Source organism: Salminus brasiliensis, chromosome 9, assembly GCF_030463535.1.
Source record: "Salminus brasiliensis chromosome 9, fSalBra1.hap2, whole genome shotgun sequence".
Taxonomy (NCBI): domain Eukaryota; kingdom Metazoa; phylum Chordata; class Actinopteri; order Characiformes; family Bryconidae; genus Salminus; species Salminus brasiliensis.
In genome coordinates this window covers 29,976,368-29,997,242 of record NC_132886.1, presented here as the reverse complement: position 1 = coordinate 29,997,242, position 20,875 = coordinate 29,976,368, and the positions used below count along the sequence as shown (strand labels likewise).

Here is a 20,875-nt window from a genome sequence, read left to right as displayed (position 1 = left end):
GTTCTAAGTTCTGGTCTGTGTCTTTGGCCGATGTAGCGATGGGGACTCGACTGTGGTCGTGCGCGCCAACGGCAGGAGATCATCGGTGCCGTCTGTGTTCCCACTGAGCTCCCCGGAGAGCAGCTTCAAACCGGGCCGCAGCTACGACCTGCAGGAGCGGCGCCGCACCGGAGACCTGACGGCGACTGAGCTCTCGCGCTACCAGCACATGCCCACCGATGAGAGTGAGGCACAGATGCTGGCCACAGTCGACTTGGATGGCATTAAGAGTAAGCGCATGTGTGTGGGTGAATGACTGTGTGAGCGATTTCTGTACCAGCTGTTTGGGACCTGTCTGTGTTTGGATACACCTCTCAAACGTATTTTTCTTAATTTTCGTAGGGATAAACATTAATTATGAATATTAGGAATTATGTTGTGGTCCCGCTGTTCAGCCCTGCTTTCTGGTTCAGTTTAATTCTCATTTTGATACAGTCTTCAATTTAAAAGTGGCACTGATTGATTGCAGCTTAACCAGAAGTCATTTAACCTACTTTATACGCTTCCGCATTATTGAACGCAGAATTTACCTGTAAAATTTTGAAAGCATATAAATATAAATACAATGTATGAACTTATCTAGGGACCAGAAAGAAATGTAAACACTTATTTGCAAACGAAGTTCATACATGGTCTTCACCTTCAATGTTATATTTGCCTCTAAAAGTAAAGTACAAGTAAGCCTTTAGATTAGGATGTGTTTGTAAAATGCACACAGTGATTTCACCACAGCCAGTGTGACATGTTTGTTTATTCTTGTTTCCCACATTTGAAGCAGCTTTTTGTTTTTTCTGCTGGGCTCCACCTTCAATTTGGAAGTAGTGCTGGGCAATCTCCGTGTCAAATCAGAAGTTCAGTTAATAAACAACTATATAAGCTTCTTAAGTTTAAGTTTTTGCTCCATGTTGCTTCCATGTCGCAGACTGGATGAGTTGGAGTCACTTTTTTTTTTGGAGTCAATGTTTTTAAGGGGACAGTACATGAACACACACTGTGGGGAGAGCGCTAACAATAAAAAAAAAAAACAAAGGAATAAACAGAATATTAACAGAAAGAATCGACATGGAAGACATACGTCAAATAAGAATGTTGATTTAGATGAACTTTTGATGAATTGCCCAGCCCTAGTTGAGGGTAATTAACTTTTACACAACTGCTGTAAATACACAGCACGTTTTGAGCTTGGTAGAGTGATTTACAGGGTTCTTCACAAATATGACTCCAGTTATACAGCATTGCGCAGTTCTGGAGTAGCAGCGTTCTGGTCTGGAGTGACCATGATTGAGTGACACAATTCTTGCCATCACAGTCAGAGTGCCATCAGCATGATTTCGAAGCTGTTTTTGTCATTTTAATAGAGGCCTGTCTTGATCCGCAGTTCTGCATTCTCCTAGAATAAATCACTTTTTCAGTCTTTCTATCTGACCATCTATGGCAGCCATTCAGGAATGTGGGCATTTTGTAAGTGTCCAGAGCTGCCCACGACAGTTATACACACACTTCTTCCACTTTTCCTTTGTGTGTGTGTGTGTGTGTGTGTGTGTGTGTGTGTGTGTGTGTGTGTGTGTGTGTGTGTGTGTGTGAGGGAGCTGTACACCCAGCTAATTCTAAATCACTGGCTGAACAATAGTTTACTTTGACAGAATGAAATGAGTTCTAACGTCAGAAGTTAGAGGCTGAGGCAGGAGGTTTGGTGAGCTCAGTTGGTCAATGCAGTGAGGGCAGCAGCCGGAGTATTCAGAGGATGCCGCAGTTATTCTGGAGCTAATCATTCCAGATTTATTATTAGGATCTGACCTACGGTATGTATCGTGGCATTGACTAGTGAAGCGTAATTATGCAGGTGTGGTACTAATGTTCTCATGCAATGTTATCGGTCTATCTCTAAGGTCACCGCTTTGAAGATGTCCCTGGTGTGCGGCGCCACCTGGTCAGGAAGAGCAGTAAAGGTCAGGTCGTTCACATCAGCAAGGACCACAAAGAGCCCAGCGGCCGCAGCCGCAAACTGGACAGAACTCCACATGAGGTGAGCCCCTTCTGGAAGTTAGTGTGCTTCTCTGCAACAGTGGTTCACTGTCCTGGTCCTGGTCCTGGTTCCACTCAGGACCTGCTTGAGGGTTAGCTGATTAGCTGAAAACACCACAATCCTCCAGGATTTCAAATCCTTTCTCTTCACAAGACTTGGTCTTGCCCTTTCCAAAAAAAAAAATTATTTAACAGATAGGACTCAGAATAGGAGTTCACCTCTTGTCTGATCTTAAAAGAGGTGCATGATCAGCATTATTGTGTGTATATATAAACTGACTGACCACTTCACTAAAACCACCACTGTGTTTCTACACTCTGTGTCCATTGTATCGGTGCCACTGACCATATAGGAGCACTGTGTAGTTCTATAATTACAGACTCCTTTCACCCTGTTCTTCAATGACCATGACCCACAGGTATTATTTTGAGCAGTGGGTCATGGTCATGGGTGGTGGTGTGTTAGTGTATATAGCACAATTGTACTATTTTACAAGTGGATCAGACCAAGTGGTGCTGCTGAAGAGCCGCTGCAGATCTTAGAGTAGTGACCACTGATAAAGGACTTCAGGAATGACCAACACAGACTGTGCAGCAACAGATACAGAGCTTCTGTCTCACTTTACATCTACAAGGTGGACCAACTTGGTAGGGGTGTCTAACAGAGTGGACACAGTGTTTAAAAACACTGATCCACTCGTACCAGCGCCTACACCACCTCCATGTCAGTGTCACTGCTGAGAATGACCCACCACCCAAATACGTCCTACTCTACATCCCTGACCATTGAAGAGCAGGGTGAAAGCAGATGGTCTACAGACTTACTTACAGACCAACAGACTGTTCCTACTTGGTAAGTGGAGCTGATCAAATGAACAATTGTAGAAACAAGGAGGTGGTATTAAAGTGGCTGGTTGGTGTAAAATGCCAGAATGCAAAATGAAATCACAAGTTAGACATGTCTGTCCCTCCACTTGACAATTACCCTTTTTCGGTAAGACCATGTTTCCTTTTAGCTCGACTCTGGTGGGTTGGAGAGCATACATTTAGGTCACAGCGTCAGGATCAAATCACAGGTAGAGAGTAAAGGCCACTGTTGGGTTGAGATGGCTCACTCAGGCTGCTGTTTTTAGCAGAGGCAATCGTGGTTCCGTGCTGCGAGCTACAGCAAGGTCCGAATGGTCCGGCAGCTCAAGGTATGGCAGCTTGGAGCACGGCTGAGTTGTTAAGGAGTGCAGTGGTTTGCTTGCAGGCTTTTGTATGTTTACTTTTTACCAGTTTGTTTCTAACCTCCTACCATGACCTCAGTAACTGTGTGTGTGTGTGTGTGTGTGTGTGTGTGTGTGTGTGTGTGTGTGTGTGTGTGTGTGCGTATGCATGATTGTCAAGAGCACTCTTTGCATGTTCCTAATATTGTGGACACGTTTATAAAGGACATATCTAGAGTTGCAGGGGATTTATGTGGTGGAAGTTCTGGGCGTTTGGCTGATGTGGTAGTCACTGCTTGTACTAATCTCTGCAGTGAAGGGTTGACCTGGTGGATGGACTTGTTTTGCATTTGCCAGCATTATTATATTTTGGAATTCTACAAAAAAAAAAAATGCACCTTCAGGCTCTGGTCTAGGTCTCGGGTCTCAGATCTCTATACAGTCAAACCAAGGTAAATATGGTGACGTAAAATGTAAACATATTTAACAGATTAGCACTCCTGTCAATTGGCCGCGCTCTGTATGTGTTTATAAACATATGTGTTGGTTCTCAGGTGTTTGTGGAGCTGAACGAGCTGGTGATGGATAAGAATCAGGAGATGCAGTGGAGAGAGACTGCTCGCTGGATCAAGTTTGAGGAGGATGTGGAAGAGGAGACCGATCGCTGGGGCAAACCTCACGTAGCCTCGCTGTCGTTCCGCAGTCTGCTGGAGCTCCGCAGGACCATCTCGCATGGTGAGCACAGGGCTGGGGTGTAGTAAGCTGCAGTTAGACACATGCATGTACTGGAGCGCGCACACACTCGCAGACAAACACGGCCACAATCATACCCATTCAGTTTGTGCAGGGTATGTGTGGAGTAGTAGAGAAGAAACATATGCCTGGTGTAAAAGCCAGTTAAATGGAAAAGGAAGAGGGAACACTCAAAAATAAAAAAAAAAACTGGGGAAGGGGGTATTCCAGTCATGGAAACACCTGGAAAATTAGGAAATTGCCCTGGAGAAATTAGGAGTCCTGGAAAAGATAAACTATTGAGCCTACTGATGTCCTATTGGCGAGCTTTGCAAACGTAAACGTGTTATTGCTAGCTAGCATTATGAAAGCTATATTGAGTCTGGCTTAATGTTCTTTGCTCCCAATTTTGTGACATGGTGTGATTATTAAAATGGAAGTGTAAGGCACTGTTTATACATGTTTATCACTAAAGGAAAATGATCTAGGGGGGAAAAAGATTCCCCGTTATCTGTATGACTTTCTAACCTTTTTTTTATAAAGCCATTATTAAACTCTCTGAATATAGGTCTGGAGCATGATACCCTTCATGCATTCATTACTTCAAGAATTGCCCACTGGAATTCTTTATATATTGGGATTACCCAGTCTCTATTGCAGCGTTTACAGTTAGTGCAATATACTGCTGCCAGGTTAATGTCTAGCACCAAGAAAAGAGACCTTATTACACAAGTCTGTGCTTCTCTTCATTAGTTGCCAGTCCACTACATTGTACAGTGCAGGGTTTGTTTTTTTTTTCTCCCCAGTTTTAACCCAGCGTTTCATGGGTGCTGATTCTAGGTACAGACCTTTTGGTTCAATGCAAGTTGTTTAAAAGAGTACCTAATAATTAATAAATATATATGAATTTGTAAATACAAAAATCTTACTTACTTGCTCTGTAGCCCTATATATGCCTGGCATTAGGCATGGTGCCAATAGACTGATGTTTATATGCTTTGGAGAGTCCTGTTCTGGATAAGCTGTGTGTGTGTGTGTGTGTGTGTGTGTGTGTGTGTGTGTGTGTGTGTGTGTGTGTGTGTGTGTGTGTGTGTGTGTGTGTGTGTGTGTGTGTGTGTGTGTGTGTGTGTGTGTGTACATTTGCGCATCTGTGTCCGCAATAGGTGCAGCTGAATGCATTCATTACAAGGGGTGTCCACAAACTTTTGTACTTATCGTGTACGTGTTTGGAAATTCTGTAGACTTGTTTTCTACTCCTGGAAGTACCGGGAAATTGAGACAGTGCCCAAAATGTCCTGGGTTGCTCGAAAAGTTTAGCCACTGATGCCCTATTTATTGCTGTTTGTAAAGCTGCACTGTCATAGGAACAGATACATTACACCTACATCAGGCCTCAGTGTCCAACATTGTGAATAGATACATAATGCACTTCTCATTATACAGATATTTCATAAATAGGCCATTAACACACATTGGCACGCTTCACACTTAACTTTTCTGACTTTTCCAATGTCAGCCAGGTTCTTGTTAGATAGCATTATTTGGCAATATTGAGTCTAACTTCATGTCTTTTACCCCCAGTTTGGTGACAGATGTACAGTTTTAAAACATGAGAATGTAAGGCACTGTTTATTTATGTTTATTACTAATGAATGTGACCCATATGTGCTTTTTATTTCGCTGGGTTTATGATTTTCTAACCTCTTTTCTGTGTAACCATTATTACTCTTTACCAAAATGACATTAGACTGTCTCCAAGGGCAGGTCTGAAACTTGTGAGCATCTTAATTTAAAAACCACCAGGACTTAAGGATTTACAGCGGAATTGCTTCTCCAAAAACATTAGCATATTGTATGAGATGCTGAATACTATATCCAATAAACCATGTATTTAAAGACCATTGATATTAAGGGACTGTTGATGCACTCAGTGTATGCTTATTGTCTTGTATGGAGGTCTTATTGTCTTGGGATACCTGGGAAGGAATTTGCTTCTGGAGTTTATCTAGGTTGGTTTTAACCCTGCAAATTTGCATAAACCAATAGAAGAAAACCCGATGGCAGGCTTTGAGGTCTTCTAAGTAACTAGTGAAACTCTTCCTCAGTTTCTTATTACGCCTAGTGGCAAAAACACAAACTAGCTAACTAGCTAGTATTAGCTGACCAAACTAGGTTTCCTCTAAAGTGCGAAAATACTGAAACTACTTTAGAGGAAACTATTTCATTTAATGCTCAATAATCACATCATATTAAATTAAATTAGATCACTGTGTACAGAAATCACTGTACTCTGTATGGTAGAGTCTTTGAACAGCAGGTTTTTAAGAATGTGGTGATTAAATATTGTATGTATTCAATTTGTCTTTAAATGTTGATATATTTGCCATATCCCAACCCCTAGTTCAGTTTGTATACACACACACACACAAATGCACGTCCTTCTTTTTTCTCTTGGTCCCATTTACTTTACCTCTGTATAGTAATTGTTTTAGTCTTATGTTGATATGTATATATAAACACATTGTCCCCATATTAGAGGCATTGAATAGTTGACTAAAGAACATGCATAATGATTTGGACAGTGTATTAGTTTAACAAGCTGTGCGGGATTGAACTGTGGTGACTGAGACCCGTTGTCATTGTAAGCAGGTGCTGTGCTGCTGGACCTGGACCAGAGGACCCTGCCGGGAATTGCTCACCAAGTGGTGGAACAAATGATCATCTCTGACCAGATCAGAGCTGAAGACCGATCCAACGTGCTCCGAGCTCTGCTGCTCAAACACAGGTCAGCATGCATGCACTCATACAGACCCTTTGTACCCTGTCCTGCTGTGAGGCGGGACTGAAAGTCACCTGCTCTCGTCTCTCCCATCAGTCACCCGAGTGACGGGAAGGAGCACACATCGTTTCACAGAAACATCTCTGCAGGCAGCCTGGCCTCTTTGATGGTCCATCACCACAGCAACAACCACATCGCCCCGCCAGAACCTTCTGCCACAGATCCGCTCATAGCCGGAACCGGCGACTCCGACTCACACACTCGCGTCGACATCGAGAAGAACGAGGCACCACATGCGGTTCAGAATGTGCGTGCATATATATGTATGTGTGTGTGTTTGAGACAGATTGCCCGTGTGTCTGTGTTTAACTAGTCGTCTATCTACCTGCAGAAAGAGGTTTCTCCAGTGTTGGGTATGCACCGATCCAAATCTAAACATGAGCTCAAGCTTCTGGAAAAGATTCCGGAAAATGCAGAGGCCACCGTTGTGCTCGTGGGTGAGTTGGCTTAATCATATTAAAAATACAAAGACTTTTTAGTTGAGTGCGTAGCTATACCTCTGCATGGTCCTTGAAAATGATTAGTGTGAACACACAAAAAAATACTTTTTCTATTAATAATAAAGCAAAGCCAGTTGTATTAGTTTCTGTGTGGTCGGTTAAAACAATCAAACCTGAGGAAAAACAAACAAAAACAAACGGTAGAGTGGAATTAGCATTTGTATACACGCGATAAACTAAAAGCTAATAGAATCTGTTGCCAAGTTTTTTTTTGGTTTGTTTTAAATTTAATTGAACCTTCTGCTAGCATGAGAGGTGTTTTGTAACTGTTTATTTGTTTTCATTTTGATGCAATTTAATTTTTAGGCATTTGTAATTTCCTATACACACAGTTTTCTGGGTGTATAGGGGTGTAAAAAAAAGAATTTATATATATATATATATATATATATGAAAATACGATCTCTGTGTCTCTACAGGCAGCGTGGACTTCCTGGACCAGCCGTCCATGGCCTTTGTGCGTCTGCAGGAGGCGGTTCTGCTGGAGTCGGTTCTCGAGGTGCCTATACCAGTGCGCTTCCTCTTTGTCCTCTTGGGCCCTCCCATCGCCAACATGGACTACCACCAGATTGGTCGCTCCATATCCACTCTTATGTCTGATAAGGTATGCTTAAGGACTTTATTTGACTTTAGGCTCACATGTCCGCTTATTGTACTTAAGCAACAGTAGCTGTTTGGGGTGTAAGAAAATATTGATACACAATAATGTTTTTCAATACTCTATTGATTCTCATACATTATCATCAGCATCGTACCCATTGAGTATCAGTGTTTTTAATAAATAGTTTACATGCAAAGATTGTTGGCTGACAGGGGTTCATTTTGTGCTGTGTTTAAATCCGGACCGCCAGATAGCAGATAGTGTTGTCTTTTAATCATATTTCATGTATATGATGGTGTGTTTGGTCTTACATACGTATCACTTACAGTATCACAAGATATTAAATTGTAACCCCTGTATCAGGATGTAACGCCAGGTCCTTGCCAATACTAAACCCTAGTAGCTGAAGCTTGACAATGGTGTTTATCTTGGAACCCGTCCCAGCCAGAGAACTGAGCAGCACTATTTATACTGAATGGATTGACAATACATCACAAGCTGGAAGCCATCCAGTGAAATCTTAAATCACGAGTTGGACACGTTTGGCCTTGTCTCTCCTTCCACATGAAATTCATAGTCTTGTTCAGAGACAGCACTTTTCCTTTAATGTGGCTGCATAATTAATTTGCCATTTCCGACCTAACCTGGTGTCTACCAGCACTTTCACGAGGCGGCGTATCTGGCAGATGAGCGGCAGGACCTGCTGACGGCCATTAATAGCTTCTTGGATTGCAGCATCGTGCTTCCTCCCTCTGAAGTGGGTGGGGATGAGCTTCTGCACTCTGTGGCTCGCTTCCAGAGAGAGATGCTGCGCAAGAGACATGAACAGGAGGTCAAACTACAGGCTAAGGAGCCCAAGAGCCCTGAGGATGAAGGTACAAGACAGAGACACGGATGCAGACACTCATGCACGCTTTTCTCCCCTCCTTCCTCTTTTGCTTATTTATTTGCTTCTCTCCTGTGTGTTTTTTCCAGCTCTTTTGCCTCCGTTTAAACCCCGAGCCGACCCCCTCCAGAGGACGGGGCGCTTGTTTGGTGGGGCAATCCGGGACGCACGGAACCGCTACCCCAAATATATCAGTGACTTCAAGGACGCCCTCAACCCTCAATGCATGGCTGCAGTCATATTCATTTACTTTGCTGCCCTCTCTCCTGCCATCACCTTTGGAGGACTGTTGGGTAAATTGATTTGACGTGATTACTTTGAGATAATTTGATGATGATAAATTGATTTTTGATGATGATTTGATTGTGTTCTCAACCCTGGTCCTGGGATACACTATATGGCCAAATGTTTGACACCCTTTCTAATGAATGCATTCAGCTCATTTCAAGTTGCACCCGTCGCTGGGCTCTTATACATTAACCTGTTGGCACCATGCCTAAAGCCAGGCGTGGGCTAGCGGGGTATAAAGCTTGCATTCTCTAGAATGATTGTGCTTCATCCAGTATTTTTAGGATGAATTGAGGAAAAGGTGGGGTGGTGATAACCAACATCCTGACCTCACTAACACACTTGTCACTGAATGCCATCAAATTCTCACAGAAGGCCTTTCCTGGACAGTAGAGACAGTTACACCAACAAAGGCAGGGTAACTTTTATTTAAATACCCTTGATATTGGAAGAAACAATGAATGAGCAGGTGTCTCAATACATTTGTCCATATAGTGTAGCTTTGCGCTGCATGCCTTGGTCTGCTCATTGCTCTAATACACCAGTTCAACAATCCTTCAACTTTGTACCCAATACCACTTCCTTTATGTAGGTGAAAAGACTGGGGGGTTGATTGGTGTCTCAGAGCTCATCATCGCCACCTCAATGCAGGGGATAGTGTTCTGTATACTGGGGGCTCAGCCACTCCTCGTGGTGGGCTTTTCCGGGCCGCTACTGGTGTTTGAAGAAGCATTCTTTTCTGTGAGTGTCTTACCAGGTTCTCTGCTAACCATCCACCTGCCCTTTCATCTGCTTTTATTTGCTTGCACACACTCACTCAACTGTCATCTGCATACATTTGCTTTAGTTCTGCACATCCTACGGACTGGAGTACCTAACGGGCCGTGTATGGATCGGGTTTTGGCTGGTCATCATTGTGGTGCTGATGGTGGCTTTTGAAGGAAGTTTCCTGGTGCGCTTTGTCTCCCGCTTCACCCAGGAGATCTTCTCTTTCCTCATCTCCCTCATCTTCATCTACGAGACCTTTGCGAAGCTTGGCAAGGTAGAGCTCGGCCATAATGATAGCAGCAGCAGTAGTAGGAATAAGATAGTCCTTTATTAGTCCCTTTATTAAGAGTACTATTGATGATGATGATGATGATGATAATGATGATCTAAATCTTGCAGACATTCAAACTTCCCTCATCTCTCACACAGATCTTTAAGGACCACCCCCTAACACCCTGCAACAGCACAACAGATAATAACACTACACCACAGTTACTTAGCAACTACAGTAGGTCTGTGGACACGCCCGGCAAAGTCCTGAACCAGCCCAACACAGCCCTGCTGTCCCTGGTGCTCATGTCGGGGACCTTCTTCATTGCCTTCTATCTACGCAAATTCAAGAACAGTGCCTTCTTTCCTGGCAATGTAAGATTAATGGATTAAAAATAAATCACAGCGAACGTATAGAAGTCGAACAAAATGAGTACTTTATTAAACACGTGTTCAATTGCTCAGCTCCGCAGGGTGATAGGAGATTTTGGAGTTCCCATTGCAATCTTCATCATGGTCTTGGTGGACAACAGCATAAAAGACACCTTCACACAGGTGAGTGCTTAAAGAACCCTGAAAGCACAGTTCATACAAAAACACATGACTGAGTCCACTTGAAGTGCTGAAATGGCCCACGTGTGAAAAGACCCTAAGGGACCAGTGGGCATTGAAATTGAGCCTGTTGTTAGGAACACTTTACTTATACTCCTAATTACTAATAATTCTTCCTTTGCTGTCAGAACAGCCTCAGTTCTTTGTGGCATGGATTCCGCAATATGTTGGAAACACCCAGCCTCTTGAACACTGAACTCTGAATTTCAATGTTCATGAGACCAGTTTTTTATTAAAATTTTATGAAATTTTTACCCATTTTCTCTCCAAGTTGGACCACCAATTACCCAACCCAACCTGCACGTAACCCCCATCACCACCCAACCCTCCCCCAGTGAGGGCTCAACACGCCCCCTCCAACGTGTGTGCAGTCAAGCCACTCTTTTTTTCATGAAGGCCAGTGCTGAAGCAAAGTGATGTGGGGGGAGAGCGCCATCTTCCCACCCTGGAGAGAGCAGGGCCTCGGCTGCCGATGGCTAGCAGCATGGCCGGGATTCGAACCAGCGATCCTCTGATAGTGATGGGGTCAATAGTGGTCATGGAGGGATGCACATGGTCAGGAACACTACTCAAATAAGCTGTGGCGTTCAAGCATTGATTGATAAGTGATTGGCATTAACATGGCCAAAAGGTGTCAAGAAAATGTTGGTCACATCATTACACCACCTCACCAGTCTGGACTGTTGATATAGGACAGGTTGGGTCTTGGGTATCCATGTTGTTGGCTCCAAATTCTGACCCTACCATCTGTGTGTGAAAATGAAGTCTGTTATTAACTGTCTGTGCCCACTGCAGCCTCAGCTTTCTGTGCTTAGCTGACAGAAGTGAGAGCCAGCCTGACAGAACCTCCGCTCACTGGATGTTTTTTCTTTATTACACCATTAAAAAGTAAACCTCAGATACTTTTGTGCTGAAAATACCAGGATATCAGCAGTTCTAGAAATACTCAACCCAACAATCACGGTGAAAATCACTGAGAATCTCCACCGCTCCCCTCATTCTGATGGTTGATGTGAACATGACCTGAATCAGCTGCACCATATCTGCATGGTTTTATGCATGTTGTGCATTATCCTAAAAAACATTTAGAATGCAACTCTGGGTGGAGGAGTTTACATAGTTTTTTTTTTTTTTTTTTTAAATAGTCCTACTTTAACTGATGCCTTACTGTTTTGCTTGTTGAATGCACCTGATATATATGCACCTGCCTCGCCGACGTCTCGTCTTGGATGGCGGCTCACCATCTCAAACTCAACCCCTACAAGACGGAGCTGCTGTACATCCCGGGAACTGCTGGACCAAGAAACGATCTTGCCATCACCTTTGAGAACTCACTGGTCACTCCTTCTACTGAAGCCCAAAGCCTTGGTGTAGTGATGGATGATCAGTTATCGTTCTCAAGTCATGTTGCAAACGTAACTCGGTCCTGCAGATTTCTCCTGTACAACATCCGGAGAATTCGACCCTTCCTCTCTAGAGAGGCCACCCAGGTGCTTGTTCAGTCTCTCGTCACTTCCAGACTTGACTACTGCAACTCTCTTCTGGCTGGTCTCCCTCTGCGCACCATCAGGCCCCTGCAACTCATCCAGAATGCAGCGGCACGGGTCGTCTTCAATGTCCCAAAATTTACCCATGTCACTCCACTGCTGCGTTCTCTCCACTGGCTTCCTGTAGCTGCCCGCATCAGATTTAAAACACTGACGCTGGCCTACAAAGCCAAGAACGGACCAGCCCCTCCGTATCTGATGGCAGTGGTCAAAAGCCGATCCGCACCAAGAGCCCTTCGAGCTTCAAGTACGGCTCGGCTTGACCCGCCATCCCTCAAAATCCGCGGAAGAAAAGTGGTCCAGGCTTTTTTCTGTCCTGGCACCAAAGTGGTGGAACGAGCTGCCCCTGGGTGTCCGAACGGCCGAGTCACTCGCTGTCTTCAAACGCAGACTGAAGACCCACCTCTTCAGAGAGTACTTGGACGAATAGTTCTATGGTCGCCTTATTGTATTGTGTTTAGTAATGTCTAAGCTTGGAGGTATCTTTTGAATTATTAGCCTATTCTAACTAGCGAAGGTTTTCTTGGGTAAATAGCAAAGCACTTTGTAAGTCGCTCTGGATAAGAGCGTCTGCTAAATGCCGTAAATGTAATGTAATGTAATGTAATATTGTTTTGGTCCACATTGTTGTCCTCCACAGAAACTGAGTGTGCCAGATGGCTTTAGCGTGACAAGCCCAGAAAAACGTGGCTGGGTGATCCACCCGCTGGGGTCTGATGGCAATTTCCCCATTTGGATGATGGCTGCTAGCTTTCTGCCTGCCCTGCTTGTCTTCATCCTCATCTTTATGGAGACACAAATCACCACGTGAGACACTATGACCTTCCTTCTCACCTTAATCTCTCATGAACTGCTTCTTAATCCTCCTCTTGGGAACCTACTGTCTAACGCTTCTTTAACTGTTCCCTACCCCTCCACACACACACCTGATCCAGCTAATAAAGAACTTAATGAGTTGTTGGCCTGGATCCGGTGTGTTGGAGGTGGGAATAGTTGAGACAGTAGTACAGTAGGTGTCTGGGAGCACCATTAATGACGTTCCAAAGAGTAGCAATAGTCATTAGTTTATAAGTCCTGTAGTCCTTTCTCTCACTCTTTGCCATGCCTCCTGTTGTCTTCTGTGTTTGTAAGGCCTCTCTCTCTCTCTCTCTCCCCATCTCTTTCTTTCAGTCTGATTGTAAGTAAGAAAGAGAGGATGCTGGTGAAGGGTTCTGGCTTTCATTTGGACCTGCTGATCATTGTGGCTGTGGGGGGGATGTCTGCGCTGTTCGGCCTGCCGTGGTTGGCTGCTGCCACAGTGCGCTCTGTGACCCACACCAATGCTCTTACGGTCATGAGCAAGGCTGTCGCCCCTGGTGACAAACCACGCATCCAGGAAGTGAAGGAGCAGAGAGTGACTGGATTTCTGGTAGCAGTTCTAGTTGGTAAGTCACTTAATGATATTAGTAATGAAAAAGGGGATTTTCCTTCTACACCCCCCCCCCTTCCAACATTAATCTTGTCCTTCTTTTACAGGGCTCTCCATTGTGATTGGAGATGTTTTAAGACAGATCCCCATTGCTGTGCTTTTTGGCATTTTCCTCTACATGGGGGTGATGTCGCTCAACGGCATCCAGCTGACTGAGCGCATGATGCTGCTGCTAATGCCTCCCAAATACCACCCAGACCACACCTACGTGCGCAAGGTCAGTCCCCCTCAGGACACAGCTGCCTCACAACCACTGTTTAGTACAAACATGGACATTAAGCACAAAGTTATGATAGTGATAATACTTAATCAAATATTTGCTTTTGATATTGATAGTGAGCATTTTTGTATATTGTACACATTTTCAGGTTTAACAAAATTCCATTAGTAACAAACCACACAGTAACAAACCTTGCTGTTTGTCTACATGTGTTTGTATTTTTGGTAATAGCTTCTAGCATTCGGCCATGACAACATTTAAATTATTACACCAGAATAAGACTTTTTCTACAGGCTTTGGTCCTTTCCAAAGAACTGAAAGGAAGACTTTTACGGGTTTTTGCCTGACATCGCCAATTTAATTAATCAGTAAATCAAATCATTTGACATTTGTCCATCCCTACACTTCGATAAACTCATTGATCACCATGCTAATATTCCATCATACATCACTGACCCTTTGATCATTGGTCTTTTTCAGGTGCGCACTCTACGCATGCACCTTTTCACAGGTGTCCAGATGGTGTGTTTGGCTGTACTCTGGGCCGTCATGACCACTGTGGCCTCGTTAGCTTTTCCCTTCTTGCTCATCCTCACTGTGCCCCTCAGGATGTTCCTGCTTCCACGGATCTTCAGCCAGCGCGAGATGCAGTGTGTAAGTGTTCATGTGGCCCACTGCTTTAGAGGGACCTGTAGCTAACACTTTGTATGCCATTATCTTATTGTTACTCTTGGGAGATTTAGTTATAACACTGTCAAGGCTAACCCTTCCGTATGGTGCCTGCACTTTAGCCTAGAAAGCTCTGACTATCAAAAAATAAGGAGGTTTTAATACCATAATTGAGCCAGATCCCAGACTGTCCCATTGAGAAACAGTTTCCCCCTTACAAAAGATGTAGTTTGGTCTATTTTGGTTTTGCACTGGAGCTACAAGGTGTATGTAACTAACAGGTAATAAAAGCTTATACCTTACTGATTAGCACTTTACCAACTGTATATATGTGCCACACAAATACTGACTTTCACTACATTTAGCATACAGTGCGGTCAAAAGCTAAAGAAGTAAGCATGTTACAGTTGGTTACAGACTGGTAATGAAAGTGCAACCAAACAGAGAATCACCACCAATTAATCTAGAGAATCTAGAGATTAATCTAGAGTAACTGTAATCATTAACAGGCAAAATTGCTTTACCTCAAATTGCATTAATAAATTGTTTGACGTTTTCACTGTAGTAAAACTTTTATTCAACCAAAACCTTGATTTTATCTCTTCAAGGGTCGATGTATGAAGAATTGTGAAATGCCGCATTCTGTTGTACCATAAAAATGAGATTTTCTGAGATGGTTATTATACCGTGAAAATCTGGCCATTTTATAGTGTGGTGAAGGAGCTATGATTATTGTTGTTCAGAGCTGGTTTAACCGGCCCTAATTCAAGAACAAGGATGTAGTGGGAGTGTATTTTCCAGTGATGAAATGTAATAGAATAGATCTTTGTCATTTCACAAGTACAATAAAACTGGGCTGGTTTGGCAGTGTAGGTAAAACCCGGCAACTAACTTTACTTACTGCACCTCCGTACTGCTGCAGGCTGTGAATAATGTCTGTTAATGATGTCTAGAGGAAGACTGAGGTGCTCTGCTGTAACAGTTGTAGAAAACAAAGTATTGGAATTAAATACCCAGGCATAGTGGAATGGATCAGGTATTCAAAAGATCAGGACATCACTATAAAGAAATCAAGGTGCTACAAATGGTTCTTTGAGTGATGCCATAGAAGAACCACTTTGGCTTCCATAAAGAACCATGTTTGTCAGAGATGGTCCCTTTATGGCATCGCTAAGGGGGACATTAAAACCCTCCCTATGATTGTAGTGTGACTTGATTGTACTATGCCATAACATTCGTTTTGTGTTTTTCCCAGCTTGATGCGGAGGATGCAGAGCCCACGTTCGACACGAGGGAGGGACAAGACGAGTACACAGAGATGCACATGCCAGTTTGACCCTTTCCAGTTTGTTCGCTGGTCAGACGGAATTTGACCGACGTTCTTCTTTGTCCGAGGGGCCCCAAAGATAAATGCTCATCCTCACTAAATTGGTAGAATCACAGACCTGTTCCTGGCCGTGGTGCAGTCCCGGCTGCATCTTTGACTTGCAATACACGTCACGCACATCTACATTCTAACCAGTCATCTCACTAAAGGCTGTGCCAAATCGGTCACCGCAGCCCTGCTCTTAGGAACACGAGTAGGTGCCTAAGAGTAGGTGTTTTTTTTTTTTTTGTTTTTTTTTTTTTAGATTTGTCTCTGTCTCCAAATAAGGTTGTTTTTATTGATTGAAGAACTATATTTATATATGTGTGTATTTAACAGTTCCCAGAGTGTCTGTTGCAGGTGGGTCTTATACATATTTCTTCTAATACCATTTTATTCAAGACGTTTAGTGTCCCTGTGCAGTGTGAGCTTTGTATGTCTGTGTTGGTGGAAAGTGGAAAGCGAGACCCTAAACCCCCCACCCCCCTGGTAGCTCATAATGTCACACGAAGCACTTTATGACCAGTCGTATGCTTTTGCTACTATCTAGTGTTTTTTCATCTCACGGAAATCAAGGTGAAATAGACTGAACGTGGACTGAACAACTGTACGATCATATCGAAAAAAAAAAAAAACAACATAAAAGTAGCAGAGCTCCTTTCGTAAAGGAGAGCTCCTGGTATTTTAATACTCGATGTTCTTTTGTGACCGTGTGTATGACCTCCGCCGTGAAAAGAATATGCAAAGCTTTGGACTGCAACATGCAGTCATCTATATATTTAAAACCAAATGTATTAAAAGACCAGCGTGTTACAAACCTGTGGTAGAGCTATACAGCGAGATCAGCCAATCACTAAATAGGAAAAAGTCCAAATATTGGCTTTTGCTAATGTAACCGCATTCAGTTTGTGACCGTGGCAGCGTTGTTGTATACTGAGGCCACATAGCTTTGCTAAAATGAAAAGATTCACAGCAGAGCAGCGGAGGCCGATCAGCTGAACACTTAAGACTGAAGTTGCTGTAAAATGAGAATATATTTAAATAGTGGTGTTTTATTAGTGTGTAGGTGTATAACTGACAAAGATAAGGGAACTGCCAAGTAGTCCAGATGATTCAATTGTATTTTAAAGCGGGCTTTGGCGTACACCATTCCGAGTATTGCGCAATTTCTTTTTCTTTTTTAATTGTTAGATAAAAGTTTTAGTCGTAGTAGTTTCATAATATTTCAGCTTTAGAATTAACGATAGGCCTCTGAGCCAGCTAAGCTATAAGCAAGTCACATCAGCAGTGATGTAGATCTTTCATTTAACAGGCTGATCTCCGAATTTTAGTCAAGCTTTGTGCAAAAAAGCTGAAGTCCAGAACATCTATGCATTTTAAAGCGTTTTAATTTTGTCTCAGCTCAATTATAATTTCTCTGTCTCTGATTTCATACTTTGGAAACCATTCGCTGGGCAGAAGTATATAGAGGTACGGTGCTGTGCAAACGCCAGAGAGTAGCCTTCATTTCTTTCATTTCCAGTCAAAACCGTCGAATTTAAGAACAAGCTGGTTCTTTTTCAGTGGAGTAAATTGCACAGAAGCATCAACAGTTTATACAGTATGAGATTTTTTTTTTTTTGCAGTGTGTGCTGTGTCCACCCCAGTCCTAGAAGTTGGAGCGTTTTTTTGCTTCTCACCTTCCACGTAACACTAAACACTTTTAATAATGATGAGGTCTGAACTCTGGGGGTGGTTGGACCATTGTTCGGTGGACATCTGCAGCTTCAGCAGTCTGATTTGCGAGAGAGGAGCTTGATTTTCTCCTTAAAAAGGTTAGTTTATCAGGCATTTTAGGTGGTCTACCTTGTCTTGCACGGTTGTTAGGAGTTCCATGTTCTCTTTAACGGTTAGTCACTCTTAGTTTTCACTTTTGTTTTCTTTATGCACGTGAATTATGGGAAACATTCTCTACACAAGTCATTCCTGACACGTTAAGCACTTAATGGCAGTTTGACTGGAAATGAAGTACATGGTGGTCTTCAGCGTTTGCGCAGTACTGGAAATGGGAAAGCAGGTGGATTACTGATTACTGGTGCAGACTGTTTCAGCTAAAACATTCCAGCTAAAATAATCCAAATATTATTATTTTATTATAAGTCAAGGACAAAAAATGTGTGATTATTCGTACGTTCTACAACTTGTGTGTATGTGTGTTTTCTTTTTTTTCTTTTTTTTTTCCCCCCCGTTACTGCCTGAAGCGTTTGTGTTACAGCCACCTGAGCTCACGTTGTAGTGCCTTTTGATATCACTCGGAGACGTTCCGGAAGAAACTGTGTGTAGTTGCTTTTGCTTGACGCCAAATGAAAGACGATCGCACAAATGTGAAGCAAAAGTGACCTTGTCTGTTTCTGTATGAATTATGCTAGAGAGAGAGAGAAGGAGAGCGAGCGAGGTGAGCTGAGAGACCACTGCAGTCTGTCAGTATCACTACCACTATGTATCTGTATGTGTGTGTGTGTGTGTGTGTGTGTCAACACAGTGCAGACTCAATAAAGCGATTCAACATTCAGGCCCATGTGTGCTCAGTTCTTGTGCTGTGTTAACTGTGTTAACTGGAGGCCGTCCAAGAGAAGCAGGCAGCGATGGTTTGACTGAAGGCCTTTTGCCTTGAGGCCTTTAGTGACATGCCTTCCTAGCTTCCTATCTCAGAGAGACAGCAGATTTTTACCGCACTCCTCAGCTCCTCATCTGCTATGGATGTTACCCGTCTAGGTACTGACATTCCCCACAGAGAGGGTCTTTTAGCCTTCAAAAATGTTCTTAGTGTAACAAAGACCGTGGTGGTCCTTCTCATTTTAAATTGAAATGGAAGGTACAGCTATGGGGGCCACTATGGCCCCTGGTTATGCAAATCTTTATATATGGAGGTATATTGAGGATTGCTTTGCTGTTTGACGTATTTTGAATTATTGCATTGTGTATGAACTGACTAAGACTTTCCATTAAGTTTCCTCATCATGTGTAGTTTGTGAACTCCATGTGAACTCCAAAAATGCTCAGAGAATCATGTCCAGACTTTATTAGACGGAACGGCACGTCAGGACGCGAGAAGTATCATTAAATACATATCCAGTGCAGAAATAGCAAAGTGGTATTTCCAGCACATCCATGGTTTCATCAACACGCCCACTGTGAACTTTCAGGAACATGACCTCCTCTATTTGCACAGGGGCTGTTTGAATGGGAAGGCAGCTGCCTTGATGCCTTGCTGCCTATGCTGTTTCATAAGTCAGTACCTTTAGAAGGCAGCATAGATACCATGATGATGGTACCTAAAACTGAATAGCGTTGAAGGCAAAAATATACCAACAACCACTGTCAGCTGGTGGTGTAACCTAAAATCGTTAGACATAAAAACCCCAAATTAGGCTATTGCACTGACAACTCGTCAGAAATAACATGCCCGGACAAAGTCTGAGTAATGTCCAGTAGAACTGACCCGGTCACGATTACACATACAGCTCCTCTGGGTAGTGTTTGAAAAAAAATGTCTCTTCCTAAGACAGACAGGAGACCAAGGTTTCCTTCCATGCCAGAAAAAAAGTATATAAAAGTCCCACTAAAACTTGATTGAGGCTGGAGCACAGAATCTACACAAGGACTTCCGCTGCTCCAAAGAAAGGTCGCCTACATGCCCCCACGCCATCTAGGACCCCATTTACACCTGGTCACTTCATGTGACTAGTATCTGGATTGTCAATCCACATGCATTTACACTCCGTAGTCAAAAGTCCCATTAAAATCTGATGGCTGTGTGGGACAGACAGATACGTGTGTTGCCACTGCCCCTGCAACTCTCTCCTATCCCCAAGATCATTTTCTCTGTCAGCGGTGCCTCAGTATGTTCTCAGTTAGTGAAATGCAATTTATAATTTATTACATATATTACATTTTATATTTTTTCCTCTGTATATCAAGGGTTTTTCAGTCGTAATGGCAAAGGGCCAGTGTGGCTGCAGGTTTTTCATTCCAGCCAAGCAGAAGCACATGGGATCAGTTGCTTAACAAGTTACCAGTTGATTAAAGTGGTACTGGTAGTTCAGTGTAAAAAAAACGATAGCCACAACAGCCCTTTGTGGATCAGATTGGACAGCCCTGGAGTATATCCTCTTACTGTTGTACTGGCTCTTTAAGAAGTCCCTAGCAGAACCACGTGAGGGCAATTTGTTGGGGCCTTCACACAAAAAAAAGTAGGTTGAGGGAGTTGCTTTATGAGCACTGATAATAGCAAAAAGCCTTTGTTTGGCTGGTGCCTGGCTGCTTGTACTCTAATATATATATATATATATATATATATATATATATATATATATATGTGTGTGTGTGTGTGTGTGTGTGTGTGTGTGTGTGTGTGTGTGTGTGTGTGTGTGTGTGTAGATTTGTCTGGCTTTTAGCAGCGTGTGAAGCATTGTTTTTTTCCCCCTCCATAATTTTTAACTGTGCATCTTAAATGAATTGACCTCTGTTTTCACCACTGACTACCTGACACTGCTATTATTCCTGCACCTCATTAATCTGGGTTATAATGGATTGCTTTGCCTTTGATCATTATGATTGCTATCTGTTAGCAGAGCTCTCTGAATTATTTAACAATCACATTTAACGTCCACTTATGGTAGATTTTATGTCTTTATGGTTCTTTATGGATTTGAATCTGGACTATATTAAATGGGCCAGTGACAGTATTGATGCTTTGGCCACTGGTGTTGGCAAAGTTGTTTTTAGAGGTTCCCTGCACAGCAAAGAAAACAAATGGATCCTTGACCAACAGAAAAAGAAAATTCAGCATATTTTG

General features: G+C 43.0%; 1 protein-coding gene across 5 annotated transcripts in view; it reads left to right on the top strand.

The window, feature by feature from the left end:
• slc4a2a (solute carrier family 4 member 2a) overlaps positions 1 to 18,590 on the top strand; it is a 47,443-nt gene extending 28,853 nt beyond the window's left edge. For 4 of the 5 annotated variants that reach the window (XM_072688179.1, XM_072688180.1, XM_072688178.1 and 1 more), the window contains 18 exons: positions 37 to 269; positions 1,929 to 2,065; positions 3,827 to 4,007; positions 6,654 to 6,789; positions 6,880 to 7,090; positions 7,175 to 7,280; positions 7,763 to 7,947; positions 8,603 to 8,819; positions 8,920 to 9,123; positions 9,711 to 9,859; positions 9,966 to 10,160; positions 10,316 to 10,531; positions 10,622 to 10,711; positions 12,956 to 13,122; positions 13,486 to 13,739; positions 13,831 to 14,000; positions 14,484 to 14,657; positions 15,928 to 18,590. In XM_072688179.1, coding sequence (XP_072544280.1) covers positions 37 to 269; positions 1,929 to 2,065; positions 3,827 to 4,007; positions 6,654 to 6,789; positions 6,880 to 7,090; positions 7,175 to 7,280; positions 7,763 to 7,947; positions 8,603 to 8,819; positions 8,920 to 9,123; positions 9,711 to 9,859; positions 9,966 to 10,160; positions 10,316 to 10,531; positions 10,622 to 10,711; positions 12,956 to 13,122; positions 13,486 to 13,739; positions 13,831 to 14,000; positions 14,484 to 14,657; positions 15,928 to 16,008 — 3,106 coding nt within the window. In that variant the 3' untranslated portion in view covers positions 16,009 to 18,590. Of the gene's footprint in view, positions 1 to 36; positions 270 to 1,928; positions 2,066 to 3,826; positions 4,008 to 6,653; positions 6,790 to 6,879; positions 7,091 to 7,174; positions 7,281 to 7,762; positions 7,948 to 8,602; positions 8,820 to 8,919; positions 9,124 to 9,710; positions 9,860 to 9,965; positions 10,161 to 10,315; positions 10,532 to 10,621; positions 10,712 to 11,039; positions 13,123 to 13,485; positions 13,740 to 13,830; positions 14,001 to 14,483; positions 14,658 to 15,927 lie in introns of those variants that run through there. The other variant, XM_072688181.1, reaches the window with a different exon arrangement.
• The last annotated feature ends 2,285 nt before the right edge of the window (positions 18,591 to 20,875 follow it).